General features: G+C 38.6%; 1 protein-coding gene across 3 annotated transcripts in view; it reads right to left on the reverse strand.

The window, feature by feature from the left end:
• shank3a (SH3 and multiple ankyrin repeat domains 3a) overlaps positions 1-23,758 on the reverse strand; it is a 363,988-nt gene that overhangs the window by 105,325 nt on the left and 234,905 nt on the right. For all 3 annotated transcript variants that reach the window (XM_079620538.1, XM_079620540.1, XM_079620539.1), the window contains exons 5-7: positions 12,642-12,750; positions 9,646-9,797; positions 5,985-6,152 (exon numbers count right to left, since the gene is read on the reverse strand). In XM_079620538.1, the coding sequence (XP_079476664.1) occupies positions 5,985-6,152; positions 9,646-9,797; positions 12,642-12,750 (429 nt within the window). The remainder of the gene's footprint in view (positions 1-5,984; positions 6,153-9,645; positions 9,798-12,641; positions 12,751-23,758) is intronic.

Genomic DNA, 23,758 nt, shown 5'->3' on the forward strand with positions numbered 1-23,758 from the left:
TTTTAATGCCCTGCGGTAACCCTGGAAATATGTTGCTGGACAGTGTATCAATGCAGACAGAAACCAAGTGATTGAAAAAAAGTCCCATCGCACATGAAAGAGACACATTTTGCACAGTTTTTATTTTTATTATTACTCAATTGTATTTTAGGCTATTATTAATAATACTATGCTATAGAATAAACCTCCATATACTGTATATTGAACTATTACATCTGACCTCATATTACACTTAAATTGCATTTTACAACTACAATTTATACTGTGCTTGTAAATGTTTTACCACTGTAACTTAAATGATGATCTTATAATGCAAGGTCCACGCTGTGATATTAATGTTGCCTACTAGAGGGAGCCACAGGATAAGAACTATTTTAAGCCCAATCCTATTCTATCTGTTTTCATTCATTTGAATGTAAATACAGTAAATGTATTTAGTTCATTTGTATAACTATAGTGTACTGACAGTAAATCTGTGAAATTATTATAGATTTCACTTTTTTAGAGCCCAATAAAACACATTTTCAAGTTGCCAGACACAATAAAATATAATGCTGTCCATTTGAAATGAAGAGACAATTATATATTACATTATTATATTTATATTTATATTATTTATATATATATATTTACTATTACCGGTATATAAAATGTATATAAATAATAAAACCAACATTTGTGTGCAAGCATATGGTTAAGAGGCAACACATATAGAAATAAATGCTTCAGATAAATACAGTTAATAGCTGCAAATTATCTTCACATTCATTTGAAATTGTCCTGCGACATCCTATGACGTGATGCAAGAGAAAAAGCTAAAAGGCACAAGAGAAAACGCTAAAATGACGGTATTGAAGACAGAAAAAGCAATTTCCACAATTAAAAATGATGTGCACATTTCATGCCCATTCAATTATATTGCATTAGGGACATTTCCACAATTAACCAAGAAAAATAAACCAAATCTATGATAGACAAGCGTGAGTTTTCACAATTCCTTATGCCAATGAATACTTTTCTAACTAGCGAGATTCTGATTAATTAGAGACATAACATTTTTTGTACTCCACGCAGATCATAAAGAGTGGAAATCGGATGAGAAGTGTAAATCTTATTGTGCTTTTTGTCCAGAAAAGCTGCAGCTCCCGTTTACTTGTATTTGTTTATAGAGCGGTCTTGCCTGGATCAGTATGCCAGACTCGTTGACGTATCGCAGCAACGGTCCAAAGCGGCCAATGAGGCTTCTATGTATTTTATATGTCTATGGTGTTGGTGTAGCCTACTAGGTTTTGGAACAGAGCTAATGTTAGCTTTAGCCTCACAGTATGTTTGTATAGACGGTCAGCTACAGTATAATTGACAACGCACAATGGCAGACAGAAAGAGACAGGAATGAATGCTTTTGGATTCACATTTAGCCATTCATTCAGTGATGCAGTACAATATACACGTCCATTTAAAGAGACACACACACACACTGATAGATTTGCAAGGGTGACTAAAATATAAACTATAGTGGTGTGTGAAGAGCAACTTCATCGAGACACACACACACTTGGCATTTGCAAGGGTTGCCATAGGTTCTCTTTGAAAATGACAATTGTAGGTCAGATAGATGGATGACAACATTAGAAAGAAGGGAGAGTGGTGGAAAAATAAATATTACGATAAGAAAAGTGACCACCTGCCCACACCCCCACACACACAAATCAGGCCTGTCAACTATTGCTCTCTTTCTGCACACTTAGGGCAAGACTCCTGAGGGCAGTGTGTGTTTGTGAGGTGTAGCTAACATAGTTTAAAACAGCATGTCCGTCACATTTTTAGGCCTGATCTAATTTGGGGAATGAGCCTCGGGTTCAACACTGTAAACTCACAGTGGCAGCAACGGTACAGCTGAGTGTGTATTCACACACACACACACACACGCACACACACACGCACGCACGCACACACACACACACACACACACACACACACACACACACACACACACAGTCCTATCTGACCCAGCAGCTCTGTCCACCCTCAGGGCATCTATGCCTCCATCCATCCATTCACCATCCATCCATCCGTTTCCAGACACGATGCTCTCAGCTGCGGCTGCAAAATGATTGTTTGTCATAAACAGAAAAGAGACCGCAAGCTCTCATCTTTCCTCTCTTAACAGGGCAAAAATAAAATTTAGATTTGCATATCCTGAAAGAAATATTATTGCTTGCAAAGCAGAAAAACAACATGTTTGTTGTAAAATAATTTAGAAAAGGAAAAGAAAAGCCAGAGAAATGGAAGACATGGCACAAGGCAGAAAGCGGACACTCATTGAACTGGCAGTTCAACTTTGAATGTCAAACAGGGCTGCAACTAGTAACAACGGTTATTTTATTATAAGTGTATTAGGACTGTATTGCTTTTTTGTACTAACTTCATTAAAATGAATATACATATTGGTATTAATGTTAATATAACAACAACAACGATTATTATTATTATATATTTATTTATTAGTACTGTATACCTTTACGGCGGGTTCACAGCGCACGCAGAAGCGGCGCGGAACGGAGGCCGCTTCCTTTCGGCGCCCGCTTCCTTTCGGCGCCCATGTTAACCTATGGGGCCCTATCTTGCACCCAGCGCAATTGACTTTGAACACCGACGCATGTATCATTCCTATTTTGCACCCGCGCACAGCGGACTTTTCCCTCCACAGACGCACGTCGGTAAATTAGGAAATGAACTTGCGCTCGCGGGGGCGGTTCAGCGCAAAGAGGAGGCGTGTTTCGGCGCAAAACTCCCCTGGTGCTATTTCCAATTTTAGAAAGCAATTGCGCCACTGACCAGGAAAAAAACAGTCTAAAGACAGTGGCGCGTTGCGCGTTAGTGATATGGTATTTTAAGGGCGCGTGCTTGGCCATAATGTTAACGCGCATCCACTTTGATTCTTTAATATAAACAGACACAGCAGTTTTCATTTTTGCAAATCATACATTATTACAAGGAAAAATATTAACACACGAGGGAAATCATTGTTGTGTCCGTGAAGATGTGAAAAAGATCTATCTAGAATTTTTTTTTTTTAATATCTAGATTAGGCTACACATTTACCCCAAATATAGCCTACGCCTGTTTAACCGAAGCTAATTTGGGTGGGTTTCTCCCATCATCCCCAATGTCACTTCTCTGTGTTTTACAGCCCTGACGAGAACGTCGGCCTCCTCGGCTGTGAACTGCTCCTGGCGTGCGCTGGCAAATCCGCCGTTATAATAGCGATCCGCCATGGAACAAGCGCGCCTGCTCTTAAAGGGAATGTGAGAGGACGCTCTGATTGGTTTATTTAACGTTACGCCCAAACCACACCTATGAATAATGAAGCTACTTCAGACCAACCCCATTTACATTTGCGCCAGGCGCAAGAGTCATTTATCCCGCCGGGAAAATAGCAACAGCGCCGGGATCCGCCCACAAAGTTACTTGCGCTTTGCGCTTTGACACTTGCGTTTCAGATCGTTAAAATAGGGCCCATGGTGTCGTTCACACCAGACGCGGCTCGCCGCGGCCGGCCCGCGCCGTGAAGCGCCAGTTTCTGCGTCTGGTCTATTTTTTGCGCGAGCCGCGAGTGATCCGCGTCAATTTTCAAATTAAAATACCGCGAGAACACACAAACAAACAGGGAAACAGCGAGAGGCAGGCAGGAGTAGATAAGTGAAAATGGATGATGTCAAATTACTCGCACTGGGAAACAGGAAGAGGAAAATAGATTTAATACATTTGAAGAGAGGATGTATATTTCAACGGTATATCTACACTACTAGCCTACTGTCTACCATATTCTCTCTCTGGCTGCGTGTGTCTCGACAACGGATTAATAAAAGAAGTGTACAAACTTCTTGGTTACAGAAACATGGTGTATTCATTTTATGAGGTTATTTACTTACCCATGATGTAAAAAAATAGCTCTGAATAAACAACAACTGAGCAGAAGCGCTTGTCGACCTCCGCGAAGAATACGCGTCTGGTGTGAACAGGCACGCGCCGGACCGCGCGTGATTTTCCGCTCCGCGCCGCTTCCGCATCCGGTGTGATAAATTACGTTGGGTAATGCTAAATTCATTAATAGGGGCCTACTAATGTTGATATAATACCACTACTAATGATAATAATGTATATATTAGCACTGTATAACTTTATACTAATATCATTAATAAGAATATACATGCCGTTACTGTAGATATTACTATTATTACTATTATAATAACTTATTATTATTATTAACACTAAAACCAAATTTATATGCATGAAGTTAGTATAAAGTGGTACAGTTCTAATAAAGTCACTAACTAACTGGTGAGCAAATCAGTCTTATTTATTTGCCAAAGCTAATTTTCATTCACGTTTGTCACTTGACAGGTATTCATTTTAGATCCTGTGTGGAGGTTGAAACAAGTACGGATATACGGCCCTCGCTGATATTCTCTCTCACACCCTTTTCAAGCTTCGGAAAAGGTCAGATGTCATGAATGCAAATGTCATGCACCAGGGGCTGCTAACTGAGAGAAATAGTTTAAAAGTGAGTGTGTGCGCCTGGCCAGCCTCCAGAACATGGATAAAGATGGAGAAAAAGCCTGTGGAACACAATCTCCTACTGTATAACCCTGCAGTCATTCACAGGGTCAGCTGATTGTAAGTCAATTGTGGCCTGTGTGTGTGTGCTCTATTTATTGTAGTATTTTTTTTCCCTCTTGAAGTCCATTTGAAATGTCCGTCAACATTATTTGCACCAAAAATAGCCGTAATTTAGTCTTTTCTCTGACACTGAGAAGACCCAGAATGCTTTTAAGACTTCTGTATGAAAATAGTTCACTCTGGCCACATTCACACAGCAGCAGAATATGCTTGTCAGTCGTGTATTTGAGTCCTTAATACAGTTATGTTCACACACATTATTTTTACAGGAGTGAAATCACTGTCCATCACATCACGCACTGCACAAATGCGTGTCTACAGTATGTTTTCATGTGTGGTTTCGGTCACTTACCGTGACGGAGATATGAGGGTTTTAGATCCAGTTACTGTCCTCTCTTGACCCAGATATAGACGCTGTTGTTGGTGAATTTATTTGACAGATGAACTTGCGGCTAGATTGGAATTTTTAGCTTTATGGACGTAGCCATCTTTGATATTACTTTGTTTTGTCACTGTCACTTTTGTCACTATGGTTAATGGTAAGACAATACGGGCTTGACTCCCATAGCATGGTCATACAGACAGTATTCGAGACGCTACTCTAAGTTGCTGTTTGGACACAACATTTTGAGACACACCTGTAAAATGTGTTTGTCAGTCTAAAAAATGTACAGTGTGTGAACGTACCCTCTCTTATTCATCAACACAAACAACCATCTGAATACTGAACATGCATTTACAGTTACACGATCGGTCAAAATTTTGGGCTCAGTACAATTTTTTTCTTTTTTTTCTGAACGAAGTCTCTTATGCTCACCAAAACTGCATTTATTTGATAAAAAATTGGATAATATTGTGAAATATTATTACAATTTCTATTTTAATATCCTAATTTAACCAGCTCCCTAGTGTTACTGATATGGTCCTCAAGAAAGTTGAAAACAGTTTAATATTTATGCTTAATATTTTTGTGTAAACCCTGATACATTTTTTTCAGGATGAACAGAACGTTCAAAAGAGCGTTTTATTTGAAATAGAAATATTTTGTCATAGTACATTAAACTAATCTTTAGTCTTTTTCGATCATCCTTGTTGAATAAAAGTTTTAATTTCTTTAAAAAAAAAAAAAAAAATTCTTACTGTCCCCAAACATTTGAACACTAATGTAATAATGTAAATGTGGATGGTGAACGTGGTTGTGATGTCAATCCCATGACGATTTCTAAATGACACATTTTTGCAGCTCAGACATTAACTTTGAAAGGGGTTTTGAATTAGAAACGTTACAAGAAGTGCGTTACCTGGTGAATCTCCTGCCAGCCGTTCTCATCCATGCACCCCACCCCAGCGTGATCATGCAGCAGGAGCTCGCAGCAGTACGGGTCGCCCCCCACCATAGAGCTGTGATACAGAGGAGTCAGGCCACGACTGTCCTTGTAATCCGGAGAGGCTCCCAAGTCCAGCAGCGTCTGCACACACAAATAATGCTCATTTCTCTCATATAAAATCAAGTCAGCAAACCCGATGTTGGCGAACATGATCACACAAAATTGACAGAGACTGTTTCAAAGTTTTGTCCCTGTCTGGCCCCCAGCCCTCCACAGTCAAATTCTTTGTTACTTTTTACAGCACCTCAGGCTGTCTCTGAGACAATTCCAGTGATATCTGTCAAGTATTAGGGCCATTTTCTGCATTCTATTCCATAAAAAATGAATACATAAAAATTCACATACAGCATATCTTTAAGTGCCTTGCTCGAGGGCACGAAGGCAAAAGTTCATGGATCACCCCTTGTGGGGTTTCAACCTACAACCTTGCCAGTCGAGTATGACTTTCCACTATCAGCAAAGTCTGGTGCACTTTGCCGCTTGCAGATTTACTGCTAGCTCTTACCAGTTCTGTGATGCAGCATGCATTAGCCGTTCAGTGAACGGACTGCGGGCTATCTGAGGCTGAGACAGGACTGCACCACAGTCCCTCATAACTGATGACTTAAAAGCCAAGCCGATTTATTGGCTGTGACAAGTCATCCAAGACTCATTCAAAGAGTTGCAAATGGTTTTTACCTTTCATCAGAATTCCTGCACTTTCATGTGACCTCATCTAGTTTCCTGATTTTTTACATTTATCATATAAATTAACACTCTCTCTCAAAAGTAGTGAAATTCCTATAGTAATTCCAAATTGTGTTTATTGGATTTCTATTTGTTACAGTTCACTAGATCAGAAGGTTCGCTCACAGATTTAGTAGCAGCAAACGGCTCGTGAAGGAACACAGACTGGCTCTATTACCTTTTCGTTTGAGCAGAATATCGCAATGCAGCTTGTTAAAATCCAGCTTACATGTTTGTCAGCACTTTTTCCGCAGCGTAGAGAAAGCGGGTGCGCATGGTTGCCAGATTACGAAGATTAAGTAAAACACCGGGCAGCTCTGATTCGGCAATTTCAACTTTTGACATCTAGCGACCATAAACATGAAGGCTCGTGGAGGCTTATTAAAAAAACAGCCTGTAATATTTTGCCTCCTCTTTTTTCTCTCGACTAAAATAAAGATTGATTTTGGTAAAGCTTTTATTTTTTAAAGTACATTTTGGTCTCGTCTTGTTTCGACAATGACATTGCATGTTTATATATAGTCAGTTATTGTTCAATGACGTTGGTCATTGGTCAAGTCAAATGACCAAGTCAAAAACGTTGGTCAAGTCAAAAACGACTTGGTAGAGTAATATCTTCTGGGAGAGTGAGCGGGGGCCGGTGAGAGGATTTTTCACGAGTGAAGATATTACTGCGCCAAGTCGAAGTGCTCCCAAGCACTTGCTATGGTATTCCGCCATACAATAAAGTTATCCATTTTACAGGCTTAGAAAAGCGAAACGTTTTGTTTTGCGTCACCGTCCTAGGTCGAATTACACTACTCAAGTAACTGTATTTAAATAGGGAAAACGTGGAGGTGTTTGGTAGCTTCTCTGCTTGGCCCCTATTGAATGAACTGGGCTAAGCTAAGTGCTATCAAAGTGTCGCGGCGCGCCAGAGCGATTAAAGTCCCTGTAAAGGTAATTCTAAAAAAAAATTCTAAACACATTATACATGTTAGAAATGTATTGCTAAAACATATTACAAAGACTGTGAACTGCGAAGTACTGAATTGTGGAGTTAGACCGTTAAACAGTTTTTCACCATTGCTATTTTCCGGATTTTTTGGGCGGGGCTAAAACGGGGGCTCGATGACGCACTGGAGCCCCTGAGCTACTGGACACGCCCCTACTTGATGACGCACTGGAGCCCCTGAGCTGCTGGACACGCCCCTACTTGATGACGCACTGGAGCCCCTGATGCTGGCCGCGGCGCTCCCTAACAATATAAATATAGCACATTCGCATCAGTTTGCCGCTCAATCGCGAGTTACTGTCAGTCAGTACTATTATTAGTTACTACAGCCTACAGTTTGCTAGTTAGCTATGCCTTCTTGACTACTACCTGGATGCGATCACGTACGAAACAGATCGGTGTCCTTATTTAAATTTCCTAAAAACGATCACATCAAGAAGAGGTGGATTAATTTTGTGAAGAGCCACCTTGATGGAGAGCTGAGGATCACCACCAAAACCCGCCTCTGTAGTGATCATTTTACACGGGATAGTTTTATAAACTTTCGTCGGAGACAACTGGGATGCTCTGATAATCCGCTGTTACTGGTGAATGGGGCCGAACCGACTATCTCCCGCCTCGGCCTTCATCCTCCCGTCGCGCCGACACCTGGTGCCATCCTCGGCAGTGCGTGCCCACCAATGAGGGTAAGCTGCCTTGTGTGCTTATGTTATAATTATAAACCTAATAAGCTGCTAGGAGCATCCATTCCGGCTGTAGCAGTGACAGTTGAGTGTGGCGACGGCAGCTTCCCCGCGAGTGGGCGTGGTTTCAGCGCAGCCAGCGGACACGCCCCCAGCGTTTGAGAGCAGAGACCACTGCTCATTTTTTCAAGATTTTGATAGCTTATTTTATGTACTTGCCGGCTTTTTTTATCATTCAAATTTGGCTGGGTGGCTAATAACATATTTTTCTGTGATATGACAAACTCAGAATACATACTTAATTTTGACTTTACAGGGACTTTAAGTGCACGCACTGAGACGAGAGAGGTTTGCATCAACTCGTCTTAGTTAAGGAAATAACATAATTTAATATTAAAAAACGGTGGAGTATCCCTTTAAACAGTCGGATATGTGATGACGGGGCTAGTTATCACAAGTTTTACTTCAGTGAATTTATCTCAGGGTAAGTGCATTTAAGTCTGTAAGTCTGTTCTGTATTTGTAGACAATGTATATGTTGTCAACAACAACAACAAAAACTAATACATGTATATATATTATTTATTAAATTGAACTGTAAAACAATTATAAAGCACTAAACGATTCCAGAAACAGCAAAAATTAAGAATGTAACAAGGTAAAAAAAACATTGTGTAGGCCAACAAATATTGTAAATATGTAATTATAACTGTCTGAATTTATAAAATGTGACAATAAAAATGGGGATATTAATTAGGTTTATGAATACAATATAAAAACTGCTGATGTGATTGAAACCTTACAGTTTGTGTAAGGTTTGAGCTTTCAATAACTTCCTGTTGTGACCACTATCCCTGGTTGCCTCTCTATCCTTAGTGTTGTGATCAATATCTCATTGACGTATAAAAACAACATTGATATACCTCTTTCAGTTGAACTTCAGATGACACATCAGTTGTGTTCTCCAGCAAAGGATCTGCTCTGATCATTATAAAACACAGCAAGCTTTTATACAGCCTGGTGTCGATGAATGCTTTTTATCTTTGTGCCACTCTATGACTCATGCCTGGACAGACACATACACCTCTGATCTCTCTTTCAAGTATGTATGAGAACCCCGTGTTCCCTCCCACTGTCGTCAGGACGAGTGTGTGTGTGTGTGTGTTACTCACAATAAGTGCCGTGTGGTTCTTCGTGCGGACTGCTTTGTGAAGGGCAGTTATGCCGTCTCTGGTCCTGAAATCCAGGTGAGCTCCTCCATTCTTCAGAACCTTTATGAGCTCTGCACAGCCTTCCAGCTGCGACGCCATCGTCAACGGACATTCTGCCAACACAGAAGCAACTGTTGACTTTTTTGGTGCATGAGTGCTCCATTTTAAAGGAGTGTTTTAACAAAAATGCTTTTCTTGTAACTTACCTCCTATGAAATACTAAAGGAGACATTTCGAAGAATGTTCATGCTGCTCTTTGACTGTCAAGATTTTTTCTTTTTTATGGTACTTTTTGGAGCTTAATGGCCCTTTTTTTGTTTCACAAAAGAAAATTACAGGTTTGGGCCAACCATCTATCTCTTCCGGCCTTTTCCTTTCTTTCAAAGTTCAAGGATAGATGAACTGTGGTCATATTGTTCAGCTTCTGTCTCCAGACAGCTTTACACCGATTTTGAAATGCTGCACAACCTGGAGGTCACGGCTGCTCTATCTGTAACAATACACGCGTGTACACAAACACAAACTCTTCCATTTCTGTCCATCAACGTGGCCAGAGGTCAGTCCTAATCAGTTCCAAACAAACGCATGAATAAATCTGAATAAGTATTGAGGGAATTTGCATAGAAGGTGATCTTATCTTCCCAGCATGCACTGGGAGAGGTCAAACTTGATTGCACCATAGTCATTCATGTAGAACAATCTTTCTTTCTTTCTTTCTTACATTTCCTTTACTCTAATTGAAAAATGAAATTAGAATATTTAACTTCTCAATGTTTAGGTTTTCAATGAGACCATGACGATCACTAGCTGACATTTAATGCTTAAAATCAGGCAAAATTATTGACTGAAAATGATTTCTGACTACATGTAGGGGAGAGCCGGGACGATTGAAACGCGGGACGGATGAAACATTGCGATTTTCTTGAAAACCACTCACGTCATGTACGTCATATTTCTTCAGCACGTATAACACGCAATGCCTACCAGACCCGCGAAAACATTTCTTCTTTACGTCATGCCGTTTTGGATTTAAAGCCGGAAAGCTGTTTTTGAGTGCAGTAAGTGAATTCTTTCGTGCGGTACTTTTTTTTGACTGACAAGTTGTATTTATTGTTTCATGTGCCATTGTAATGATAATACGGCAGGTGTATTAGTACTGTAACACACCCTTAAGTGTGCAATATCAAAGTTTTTTAGTTTAAGGGAAAAACAGGTTTAACTGTCGGGATGCGCTGTCGGGACGGATGAAACAGCGCCTCCTGCCAGTTAAACCTGGTCATAGGAAAACCGCTGTTAAGGCTATTCAACTAGTAAACACTCGATATGACTCAAGGAAGAAGTATAAGATAATTAATTGTAAACGGATTTGTCTGTCTTCGTCTAAATAGCCTATTAGAAAGATTACACAAAATGCGCATAGGCTTATCGCCTATGTTTAATGGGTGATAGAACAAAATGGTTAAAATGAGCCTTTAAATTAAAATAAATGACAAAATATGTTTGTAACAATATGTACACAAGTTACTTGAAAGGTGTTGTTCATAAAAACAAGCATTAGATGAATAGTTGCCGTTTAAACTGTTATGTTTCATCCGTCCCACCCCTGTGTTGCAACCGTCCCGCTCAGGCGGGACGATTAAAACAAAGCACAACTACCGATCAAAGTCAATTTTTACTTAAATCATTCTATATTTGTACCGAATAACACATGATACTAAGAGAACACATATGTGAGTTGTTGATCACACACACACAAAAAATCTATCTGTAACCTTATCGTAGAAAATGACGTTTATCTGAAAAGTGTTTCAACTGTCCCGCCTCTCCCCTACAGTAATTCTTCAATTAGGTGCACTTCTAACCACTTCACCAATGAATCTTCAAATTATGTTTTATTTATGTTAAAACATTTATCACATGTCTGGAATAAGATCTGATCTGGGTCTTAATCCACCTTCAAGTAGATTTTGCAAAATGGATGGCATTGTTTATATATGATATGTGCCATTGACTTTTTTAATAATGTCGTTTTAATAATGTTAATACAAGTTAGCTAGCAGTAAATTAAATTAAAATTAATAAAATTTGAGCAAAAATGCTAATTAAGCTACTTTCAGATTATCATAAAAACATATCAAATACATTACAACAAAAACAATAGTAATAATTAATCAATTTCTTATTACTATTTCCTGTTACTTAACAAAAACCAAGAACAAAGTGTTTTTATGCCTGCCATGAAAGTACTGAAAGACATATTGGGGACGTACACATAAATATTAAATTAATTGAAAGAAAATGTTTCACATTTTTTAAGAGTATTACTATTAACTTTCGAGGGGACCAAAAAGATAATCTAACTGAAGAATTACTGAAATATAGTTGAAATGGATATCCACTATCCAGCTTAAATTCAGCTGTTGACCCAGAGCCAAGAGATAAACACTAAGAGATCGGGTCATGGCACCAATTTAACTGAACTGAGCAAAGTCAACATGTACACTCAGGCACACACACACACACGGTTTCCTGAGACTCTTCATAGGCGTAATGGTTTTATACTGTATAAACTGTATATTTTATCCCCTTACACCAACCCTACCCCTAAACCTACCATCATAGAAAACTTTTGGTATTTTCATCTTTAAAAAACACACACACGGTGTTCTATGTTTTTTAAGCCAATTGGTTTTTAAGAGGACGCAGGAAGTCTTGTAATGTATGTTATAATACCCCTGTCATTATACACATTTGTGTCCTCATAACACACACACACACACACACACACACACACACACACACACACACACACACACACACACACACACACACACACACACACACACACACACACACACACACACACACACACACACACACACACACACACACACACACACACACACACACACAAAATGGGATGATGTTAATGCAACTGGACTTTTGAGTAAACTTACCTCCGGTCTCTGGATCGTGGAAGTTTGGGTCAAGCCCTTTCTCCAGAAACTTTGACACCTTCTCAACGTTCCTTTGCTGAACATATTCCATAAACTTCTTCAAGTTAGCCTGAGGGAATGAGAAAAAAAGAGAGGGAGAGAGAGATGTGAGGCAAGTTGAATAATGCAAAAGAAGGATAAAAGCAAAAACAGGCGAGTTTTCCCAAGCGGAAGAAACAGAGATGGAATAAAGCTCCACAGTACTCCACAGAAAAGATTTAATTTTAGCTTTTTGGAGACATACAGACAAAAGTCTTAATACATACATTATAAAATATGTTGATGCAACATTTTGACTCTGAATCCATTGTTTAATATCATACAGTATAACATAAAATTTCAAAATGCACTTAACAACATTTCCACAAGAGTCTTCAAAAGAGAAAAATCAAAGAGAAAATCAAATTGCTGGTTCTTTTTAACCAAAAAATCTCCCTATAAACTTCATAGTATCTTTTCATGACTTGTCACACAAACAATTATTATGTAAGAATGAAAACAACATGAGTGTATATATTGTGTATATAATGCTTAAAGGAAGGGATTGGCTAAAAATAACCATTAGAGAGATTTTCTAGCTAAGAGTTTCCTACACTCAATCATATATCTGTGTGGCTGTATCAAACTAAAAATTAAAACAAACATACAATAAATAAATCAAAAATCCCTTATTTTATCAACAAAAAAGGCAAAAGTCTTGAATAATGGATAATTTAAATAACTTTACCTCTCAAATAACACACATTTTTGTATGGACAAAAATGGATACCTCACCTAAAAATGAAAGCCTGTTTGACTTTCCTCTGTGGAACACAAAATAATTATTTGGACATTTTTCAAAGTGTCGCTTTTTGAGTTCCATGGAGGTCATTACACGATATGAATGTGTGCAAACAGTAAAATACAAACAAAAAGTAATTTCAGCGGAAGCAGTGCCTCTGTGATTGGCTGATAACACACAATGCAATAATAATACCAGCTTATTCAATAAAATAATACCTGTTCACATCTGTTCCACAGAGCCGGTCTGAAAGATTCAAACTAGTGGAAATAGATGGACTAATTACAGAGTAAACTACTTTTTCAACAAATAAATATAAATTAACTTGAACTGATTGGTCAGTTTTTACTGGCCTCTTAAAAGGTGCATTTTAATTATAAAAGTCAAATAACGGTTAGTAGTAAAAAAAAAAAAAAAAAAAACACATTACTGTAGTTAGAATATTTTAACAAATGTATTGTTTAAAACCGATCATAGAATTGATCGACTTTAGATTAGATTAATTGATTATTAGTTTTAATAAACAGTATGTTCATAATAAGATACCAACTATTCTAGTATTGTTTTTTTGTTCATAGTGTAATGTAAATGCTACTCCAGAAGTCAAAATGCTATTTAATCAAAAATCATGTAAATATTAAATGCAACTGAAACCGTCTCCTAAATATCAGAAGTCCAGCATGGGCGCAACAGTATGACAGTAGCTCTATCTTACCATCTCTGGTCTTGCAGCCTGTTACATAAAACCCTTAGAAGATCGAGGCCGGCCAGACACACACTATCACACGTGCATACACGCACACACACTCTCTCTCACACCTGTCCCCTGCCAAATGCAAGTAAAAGGCGTGGGTTTCTCACCATGTGTGGCGTTAGCTGATCTCCTGCGTCTTCATCTACTCTGATGTGCATCAAGTCATCACACCGCCCTGATTCCACCCCGGCACACTACCATCTGAGCATCTCCGTCTCTCACACACTCACACATGCTCTCCGCAGCTCCGCCTATCCATGCGGTGAATATTACAAACTCACTCTCTCTGTCCTCTCTCGCTCTCAGCCACTCAGGCTGTTGTTATGGAGATGGGATACAAAAGAGTTTTTGGCTAAGCGAGAGACAGAGTGAGAGAGAGAGAGTTGTGTGTTTGTGTGTGAGTCGAGCGTAAAACCTCTAGTGGTTATTTGATGCGGATAATCTCATTGGATGGTGGAAAACCAAACAGCTTTTCTACTAAGAGAAGAACAAATCATAATATAATATATTACAGCTCTCGGTTTCTCTCTGTCTTTCTCTTTTTTTCCCCAACATACTGAATCATATTTCCACAGACTCTCAGCTAGAGTATGCATACTGCCTCTCTTGCACTGAAATCTGACTCAATTATGTTAGCTGGATGGCTCACATCTTAACGGTGGTTCAGCAATATTATGGATAATGAAAATTACAAGTCTGCCAATGTCGCATGATGGGTTTGGTTTTACTTGCAATAATGGCACATAAAACCCCAATAATCATGTGATGGTTATGGTGGGAATTTTGCAGAGTAATGGGGAGCCTGATTGGAGAGCAACTGTATATGGTGCCTTTCATGCCAAACAGCTACTGTAGTGTGAAGGGGGGAAAATCACTTTAAAAGAAAATTTTCTGTGTAAAGTTGCCATGAAAACATGATGCCTATGATTATAAAATAGTCCAGAACAACTTTATAGCTGAAATAATACACAGGTTTTACCAGAGGAGCCAAAATTATTTTTAGTGGTAAATGCTGTTGATTAATCTTCAAATGCATACACTATATATGCAGCGTTGGGGGTAACTCATTACAAGTAACCAGATTACTTTTTTCAAGTAACTAGTCAAATATCCTAGTTATTTTTTCAAGTAACGCAAGTTACTTTGTTGTCAGACAGCTCTCGTGTCTCCATGTTGAGAGAAACGTTAAATAACACAAATATTCTTTATGTATTTAATCTCACTTTATTAACCAATGTCTTTGTTGCTGACATTCGATGATCCAATTCAACAATACCAATAAGCAAAAAAAAATTTTTTATAGGGCAGCACAATTTGGGGAAAATGTCATATTGCGATTATTGAGGTCAATATTGCAATTGCGATAGCGATATAATAAACAAATGGTTTCATGTGTCAACTTGCTTGGTTCTCACGTAAAATGCACACACAGATGTGTGATAATGCTGAAATTATTTCTCAACTCAAACTAGAAACAACAACTAAATGCACTGTTTTCAAATTAAAATAATATTTTTTTTTCAAAATTAAATATTGACATCTTTGCATTACTGCAAACGTGTTATTTGTCTCAATAGTAAAAAAAAAAAAGAAGTCATATTTACCTATGCTCTTCCTGTCTAACAGGTAGGTCTAGGACATCGAAATTGAATAAAGTTATCAAACAGTCTGCACTGCATAAATTATAAATTAAATATAGACTAATCCTTATTAAAGCTACAAAAGTTCTTTAGTCGAGCAGTGAGTAATTTTCTCTGTTCTCTTTGTTCTTTGATTATCTTAACTGACAAAGCTTTATTGGCTGCTGTCTCTTTAAAACCAGCCTCTGCTGACAGACGATGATCTCACACGCGCCTCATTCTCTCACAACTCTTTACGTTCATCATAAGACTGCTCTTATGTTATGAAGATACTCGACAAAACAGACATTTTGGCATAATTGTGTGTTATTGTAAGTTCAAGCACGAAAGAGAACTGTATTCTGGCGTGCTGTCTGTGCGCGCGCGTGTGTGTGTGTGTGTGTGTGTCACAGTCAGGACATTCACAGGCAGCGCAATCTTTTGTCTTGTCACACATGAGCGGGATCATATAATGTAACACTAGCCAAAGGATGACAAAAATAAACGGATGCTGCGTTAAATATTTTAACACGGTAAACAGGACAAAATGTATTGCATGCATTAATGTTGACAGGCCAAATTTATTTATTTCATAAAATCTCAGAATTTTGTGTCATATAATCGCATAGGCTTGACATCGCGATTGCGATATGATTAATCGTGTAGCACTAATTATTTATATATTATTTATTATACACTCCAGAATAATATCACAGCAGAAAGATTTCTACTGTACAGGTGTGAATTTGCAATTCCTTCAGCCTGAGGATGATTAATTTCACCGTTGGTATAAAAGGAACTTTACATTTGCCAAAAAATATAACTTTTTGAAAAAACAAAACAAAAAAAACAAGCAAGTCCAGCCAGGTGAGAAAAGGTCATGCAAAAGTAACATAACACATTACTTTCCATAAATAGTAACTAAGTGTAAGAAACACAATATTATAACTGTCAAATCGATTAATCGCATATAACATACAATATGTGTGTGTGTATACACACACGCACACACACATACATTATATATATACACATACAGTGTATATAATAATATATATATACACACATAAATAAACACACAAACTCATGTTCGATTTGATTCATCGGTTTGACAGCACTAATTATAATGCATTACTTTTAAAGGCAACTCCTCCTGCTCTGAGAACGAGAGCCTGAAATAAACACACTGTACACACATGCACACCTTCACAGCCGCTCTGTTGCATCAACAAAGCAATTTCCACCATATGTAGAAGAATAATGTCTAGTGTAACACAATGAAATGATGAAATACATCAGACTGGAATCTGTAATAACAACAGCCCTCGAGTAAAACGCAGAGAAACATTTTTACGAGCAACAAGAAGCAAAACTGTAAAATCAATGAACGTTTCAAGACTGCAAAATGAACCTATTGCTTAACATTTCAGGACAATTACAGCACAAACAAACATCAGTGTGATTGCAACTGCAGTCGAAACGGGGAAGTGGGCATCATTTAACTCACAAGTGCTTAAAAATTCCCATCATGCATCTTTTTCATTGCCTACATCTACTTATAGAAACAGAGGTCATTTGGAAGAATGTTTGGAACAGGAATCTCTGAAAACAATATGGCTCTGAATCAGTCGTGCCTAGGACTGGATTTACAGGTGATTTACAGGTTTTTAATTAAGCTTAAAATTAATAAACTATGCAGAGTCGGGGGTAACTCGTTACAAGTAATCAGATCACTTTTTCCAAGTAATTAGTAAAGTAACACATTACTTTTAAATTTATGAGTTACCTTTTCAAGGCTTAAGTAGTCGTGCCTAGGAGGAGTGGATTTACAGGTGATTTGCAACTTTTTTTGACAAAGCAAACAGACGCTATTTTGTAAACACCAATTACAATAAACTGCAACCCAAATGGATGGCATCAGAAAGCAACATTAATAAGACTGAGAACATAAATGCAAAGCTATTGTTCTGACAATTTTTATGCCCATCTATATGGATGCATCTGTGCAGTTTTCAGAACTGGACTGAACTGGTTCGGACACTGGCTCTTCTGGATTCGGGACTGGATGAAAGCTCAGAGATGATCTGCAGATGTGAGGATCACCGTCCAAGCCATGGCATCATTTCAAAATTGGGATCTCACACATTCAGGCTCTCCAATGCCAAGCCACATGCTGGCATTCAGAGAGTGAGCACGACACCATCCCTCGGGCAGGAGCTGATGAACTGAGTTCAGATCTAAAGAGAATGCAGGGCCGTGAGTAATATGAGAGAGACTGGTGTTGACAACCGCATGAGGGCTTTTCTATGACTGTTTCAGCCACTGCAAAGCAAGAGCGATACGATATTCATATAGACCTGATGTAGCCCCGCCCCTTTTCAGCGCTGCACTCGTTGTGCTGTCTTCCGGTTTGTATTTCCACAGCATGAAGTTAAGATCTTAAGAATTTATGAATGAACCACTCATATCTTCCATCTACTGATATTTGTTATGACATCTACTTCAAAAATTACACTGCTCATGATAACTTTCGTTAAGTCTACGATAAGTCAAACCACTTCATCAGATAATTACTCTTTGACAGCCATACACACAAAAATAAGGTCCATTTAAGGTCATATATATAAGATCATCCAAGTGGATGCTGCACATTGGTGGTGGTTGAGGAAATTCCCCCCCTTGTAAAGCACTTTGAGGTCTCAGAAAAAGCGCTATATAAATGTAACAAATTATTATAAAATGTAGGATTCAATAAATACTGAATTCAGCCAAAATATTACACCACAGTTCAAAAGTTTGGGATCAGTAAGGCTTTTTATGTTTTTGCTCAGCAAGGCTGCAACAAATTATTACAATTTGAAATAACTGTGAACATTTAATTTATTCCTCTGATGGAATTCCTCTGAATTTTCATCATCATTACTTCAGTCTGTCATACTAATATGCTGATTTGGTGCTCAAGAACACTTTATTTAAAGCCTTTATGTATAATGCATTATATGGTCTTATGAATAATTGTAACCTCAGTTCTAATACACTTATGTTAAGCCTTTAGAAAGTATAATGCATTAAAACACACGACAAACAACCAGTATCAGATGTAATAAGGAATCTGCAATTATTATAATTAATTTTAACTTTTGGTTACAGGTATTTATGAAAAGATATAAGGTATTATAACATACATTATGAATACCTTTATAATGCATTATACATAAAGGCTTTAAGTAAAGTGTTACCAGTATTTAGGGCCCGAGCACCGATGGTGAGAGGACACTATTGGAATTGCTCTGTTTATTAGGGCCCGAGCACCGATGGTGTGAGGACCCTCTTGGAATTGCTCTGTTTATTATTATTATTATTATTATTATTATTATTATTCTTCTCCGCATTTAATCGCATTTTTGAGGGCCTAAACATGCACGAAAACTCACGAAAATTTGCACACGCGTCAGAACTGGCGAAAATTGACATCTGATATGCGTTTCAGAATTGGGCGGGGTAAAATGGCTCGATAGCGCCACCTATAAAGGTTCAACGGAGTGCGCCTCCCGCTACGTTTCACGTACGTGTACGAAATTCGGTACATACATGTAATGACCCAATACCTACAAAAAAGTCTCTTGGAGCATAGCCTTAAACACAACAGGAAGTCAGCCATTTTGAACTTCCTCTCTGATTTTTGTGCAGTTTTTGCCATTTTCAGGCCTCGTACTTTAACGAACTCCTCCTACAGTTTTAATCTGATCATCTTCAAATTTGGTGAGTGTAATCTTAAGGCCTTTGCGACGTTAAATTGCGAAGATCTAGAGTTTTCGTCGAAGGGCGTGTCCTCGGCGGCCTGACAAATTTTGATGTTTCGCCATGAAACAGGAAGTTGCTGTAACTCAGGCAAACAATGTCCAATCTGCCCCAAACTTCACACGTTTGATAAGCGTTCTGTCCTGAACACATGACCATGCTCAAATTCAGTTACAGTCATAGCGCCACCTGCTGGCAACAGGAAGTGACATGTTTAACACTGTTTTGGACTCCTAATAACATATAAAAAATTGCCAGCAAGTGCTAAACATGTTAACAACATACTAGAAACATGCTAAAACATGCTAGCAAACATTAGCTAAGTGCTAAAGCATGCTATTACTGCAATTAAATAGGAATTTGCTGTAACTCAGGCATTGAATGCCCAATCTGCCCCAAACTTCACACGTTTGATAAGAGTTCTGGTCTGAACACATTTACATGAGAATATTCAGTTATAGTAATAGCGCCACCTACTGGCAACAGGAAGTGACATGTTTAACACTGCGATGCATTACTAGCAACATATTAAATATGCCATTGAGTTATATACATGTTAGAAACATGTTAAAACATGCTAGCAATTCTTAGCTAAGTGCTAAAGCACGCTAATGCAATGAAACGGGAAGTTGTTGTTACTGAAGAAGGCAATGTCAAATCTGCCCCAAACTTCACACGTTTGATAAGAGTCCTGCCCTGAACACATCTACATGACAATTTTAAGTTAAAGTAATTGCGCCACCTACTGTCGACAGGAAGTGACACGTTTTAAACTGTGATGCATTGCTAGCGACATATTTAATATGCCATTGAGTTCTAAACATGCTAGAAACATGCTAAAACATGCTAGCAACACTTATCTGAGTGATAACGCATGCTATTATCCCCATAATAAAGGACATTTTTGTAACTGACTTTGACATACTCCTATATTTACCTACTTAAATGCACAATGCCCACCGTGCTCTGTCTTCCTAAATCCACCGGGTGGCGGTTGGCACGGGTGCGAGGGCCCTTTCATCGCTGCTTGCAGCTTTAATTATTATTATTAGGGCCCGAGCACCGATGGTGCGAGGACACTATTGGAATTGCTCTGTTTATTATTATTATTATTATTATTATTATTATTATTATTATTATTTTCCGCATTTGATCGCATTTTTGAGGGCCTAAACATGCACGAAAACTCACGAAAATTTGCACACGCGTCAGAACTGGCGAAAATTGACATCTGATATGCGTTTCAGAATTGGGCGGGGTAAAATGGCTCGATAGCGCCACCTATAAAGGTTCAACGGAGTGCGCCTCCCGCTACGTTTCACGTACGTGTACGAAATTCGGTACATACATGTAATGACCCAATACCTACAAAAAAGTCTCTTGGAGCATAGCCTTAAACACAACAGGAAGTCAGCCATTTTGAACTTCCTCTCTGATTTTTGTGCAGTTTTTGCCATTTTCAGGCCTCGTACTTTAACGAACTCCTCCTACAGTTTTAATCTGATCATCTTCAAATTTGGTGAGTGTAATCTTAAGGCCTTTGCGACGTTAAATTGCGAAGATCTAGAGTTTTCGTCGAAGGGCGTGTCCTCGGCGGCCTGACAAATTTTGATGTTTCGCCATGAAACAGGAAGTTGCTGTAACTAAGGCAAACAATGTCCAATCTGCCCCAAACTTCACACGTTTGATAAGAGTTCTGTCCTGAACACATGACCATGCTCAAATTCAGTTACAGTCATAGCGCCACCTGCTGGCAACAGGAAGTGACATGTTTAACACCGTTTTGGACTCCTAATTAACATATACAAAATTGCCAGCAAGTGCTAAACATGTTAACACCATACTAGAAACATGCTAAAACATGCTAGCAAACATTAGCTAAGTGCTAAAGCATGCTATTACTGCAATTAAATAGGAATTTGCTGTAACTCAGGCATTGAATGCCCAATCTGCCCCAAACTTCACACGTTTGATAAGAGTTCTGTCCTGAACACATTTACATGAGAATATTCAGTTATAGTAATAGCGCCACCTATTGGCAACAGGAAGTGACATGTTTAACACTGTGATGCTGTACTAGCAACATATTAAATAAACCATTGAGTTATAAACATGTTAGAAACATGTTAAAACATGCTAGCAATTCTTAGCTAAGTGCTAAAGCATGCTAATGCAATGAAACAGGAAGTTGTTGTTACTCAAGTAGGCAATGTCCAATCTGCCCCAAACTTCACAGGTTTGATAAGAGTCCTGCCCTGAACACATCTACATGAGAATAATCAGTTAGAGTAATAGCGCCACCTGCTGGCAACAGGAAGTGTCATGTTTAACACCATTTTGGACTCCTAATAACATATAAAAAATTGCCAGCAAGTGCTGAACATGTTAACAACACACGGGAACCATGCTAAAACATGCTAACAAACATTAGCTAAGTGCTAAAGCATGCTATTCCTGCAATTAAATAGGAATTTGCTGTCAGGCATTGAATGTTCAATTTGCCCCAATTTCACACGTTTGATAAGAGTTCTGCCCTGAACACATCTACATGACACTTTTCAGTTATAGTAATAGCGCCACCTACTGGCAACAGGAAGTGACATGGTTAACACTGTGATGCAGTACTAGCAACATATTAAATATGCCATTGAGTAATAAACATGTTAGAAACCTGTTAAAAACATGCTAGCAATTCTTAGCTAAGTGCTAAAGCATGCTAATGCAATGAAACGGGAAGTTATTGTTACTGAAGAAGACAATGTCCAATCTGCCCCAAACTTCACATGTTTGATAAGAGTCCTGCCCTGAACACATCTACATGACAATTTTAAGTTAAAGTAATAGCGCCACCTACTGTCGACAGGAAGTGACACGTTTTAAACTGTGATGCATTGCTAGCGACATATTTAATATGCCATTGAGTTCTAAACATGCTAGAAACATGCTAAAACATGCTAGCAACACTTATCTGAGTGATAACGCATGCTATTATACCCATGATAAAGGACATTTTTGTAACTGACTTTGACATACTACTCCTATTTTTACCTACTTAAATGCACATTGCCCACCGTGCTCTGTCTTCCTAAAGCCACCGGGTGGCGGTGGCACGGGTGCGAGGGCCCTTTCATCGCTGCTTGCAGCTTTAATTATTATTGTTTTCCGCATTCAATCGCATTTTTGAGGGCCTAAACATGCACGAAAACTCACGAAAATTTGCACACGCGTCAGAACTGGCGAAAATTGACATCTGATATGCGTTTCAGAATTGGGCGGGGTAAAATGGCTCGATAGCGCCACCTATAAAGGTTCAACGGAGTGCGCCTCCCGCTACGTTTCACGTACGTGTACGAAATTCGGTACATACATGTAATTACCCAATACCTACAAAAAAGTCTCTTGGAGCATAGCCTTAAACACAACAGGAAGTCAGCCATTTTGAACTTCCTCTCTGATTTTTGTGCAGTTTTTGGCATTTTCAGGCCTCGTACTTTAACGAACTCCTCCTACAGTTTTAATCTGATCATCTTCAAATTTGGTGAGTGTAATCTTAAGGCCTTTGCGACGTTAAATTGCGAAGATCTAGAGTTTTCGTCGAAGGGCGTGTCCTCGGCGGCCTGACAAATTTTGATGTTTCGCCATGAAAGAGGAAGTTGCTGTAACTCAGGCAAACAATGTCCAATCTGCCCCAAACTTCACACGGTTGATAAGAGTTCTGTCCTGAACACATGACCATGCTCAAATTCAGTTACAGTCATAGCGCCACCTGCTGGCAACAGGAAGTGACATGTTTAACACTGTTTTGGACTCCTAATAACATATAAAAAATTGCCAGCAAGTGCTTAACATGTTAACAACATACTAGAAACATGCTAAAACATGCTAGCAAACATTAGCTAAGTGCTAAAGCATGCTATTACTGCAATTAAATAGGAATTTGCTGTAACTCAGGCATTGGATGTCCAATCTGCCCCAAACTTCACACGTTTGATAAGCGTTCTGTCCTGAACACATGGCCATGCTCAAATTCAGTTACAGTCATAGCGCCACCTGCTGGCAACAGGAAGTGACATGTTTAACACTGTTTTGGACTTCTAATAACATACAAAAAAGTGCCAGCAAG

The sequence above is a fragment of the Phoxinus phoxinus genome (assembly GCF_949152265.1).
Source record: "Phoxinus phoxinus genome assembly, chromosome: 8".
NCBI lineage: Eukaryota > Metazoa > Chordata > Actinopteri > Cypriniformes > Leuciscidae > Phoxinus > Phoxinus phoxinus.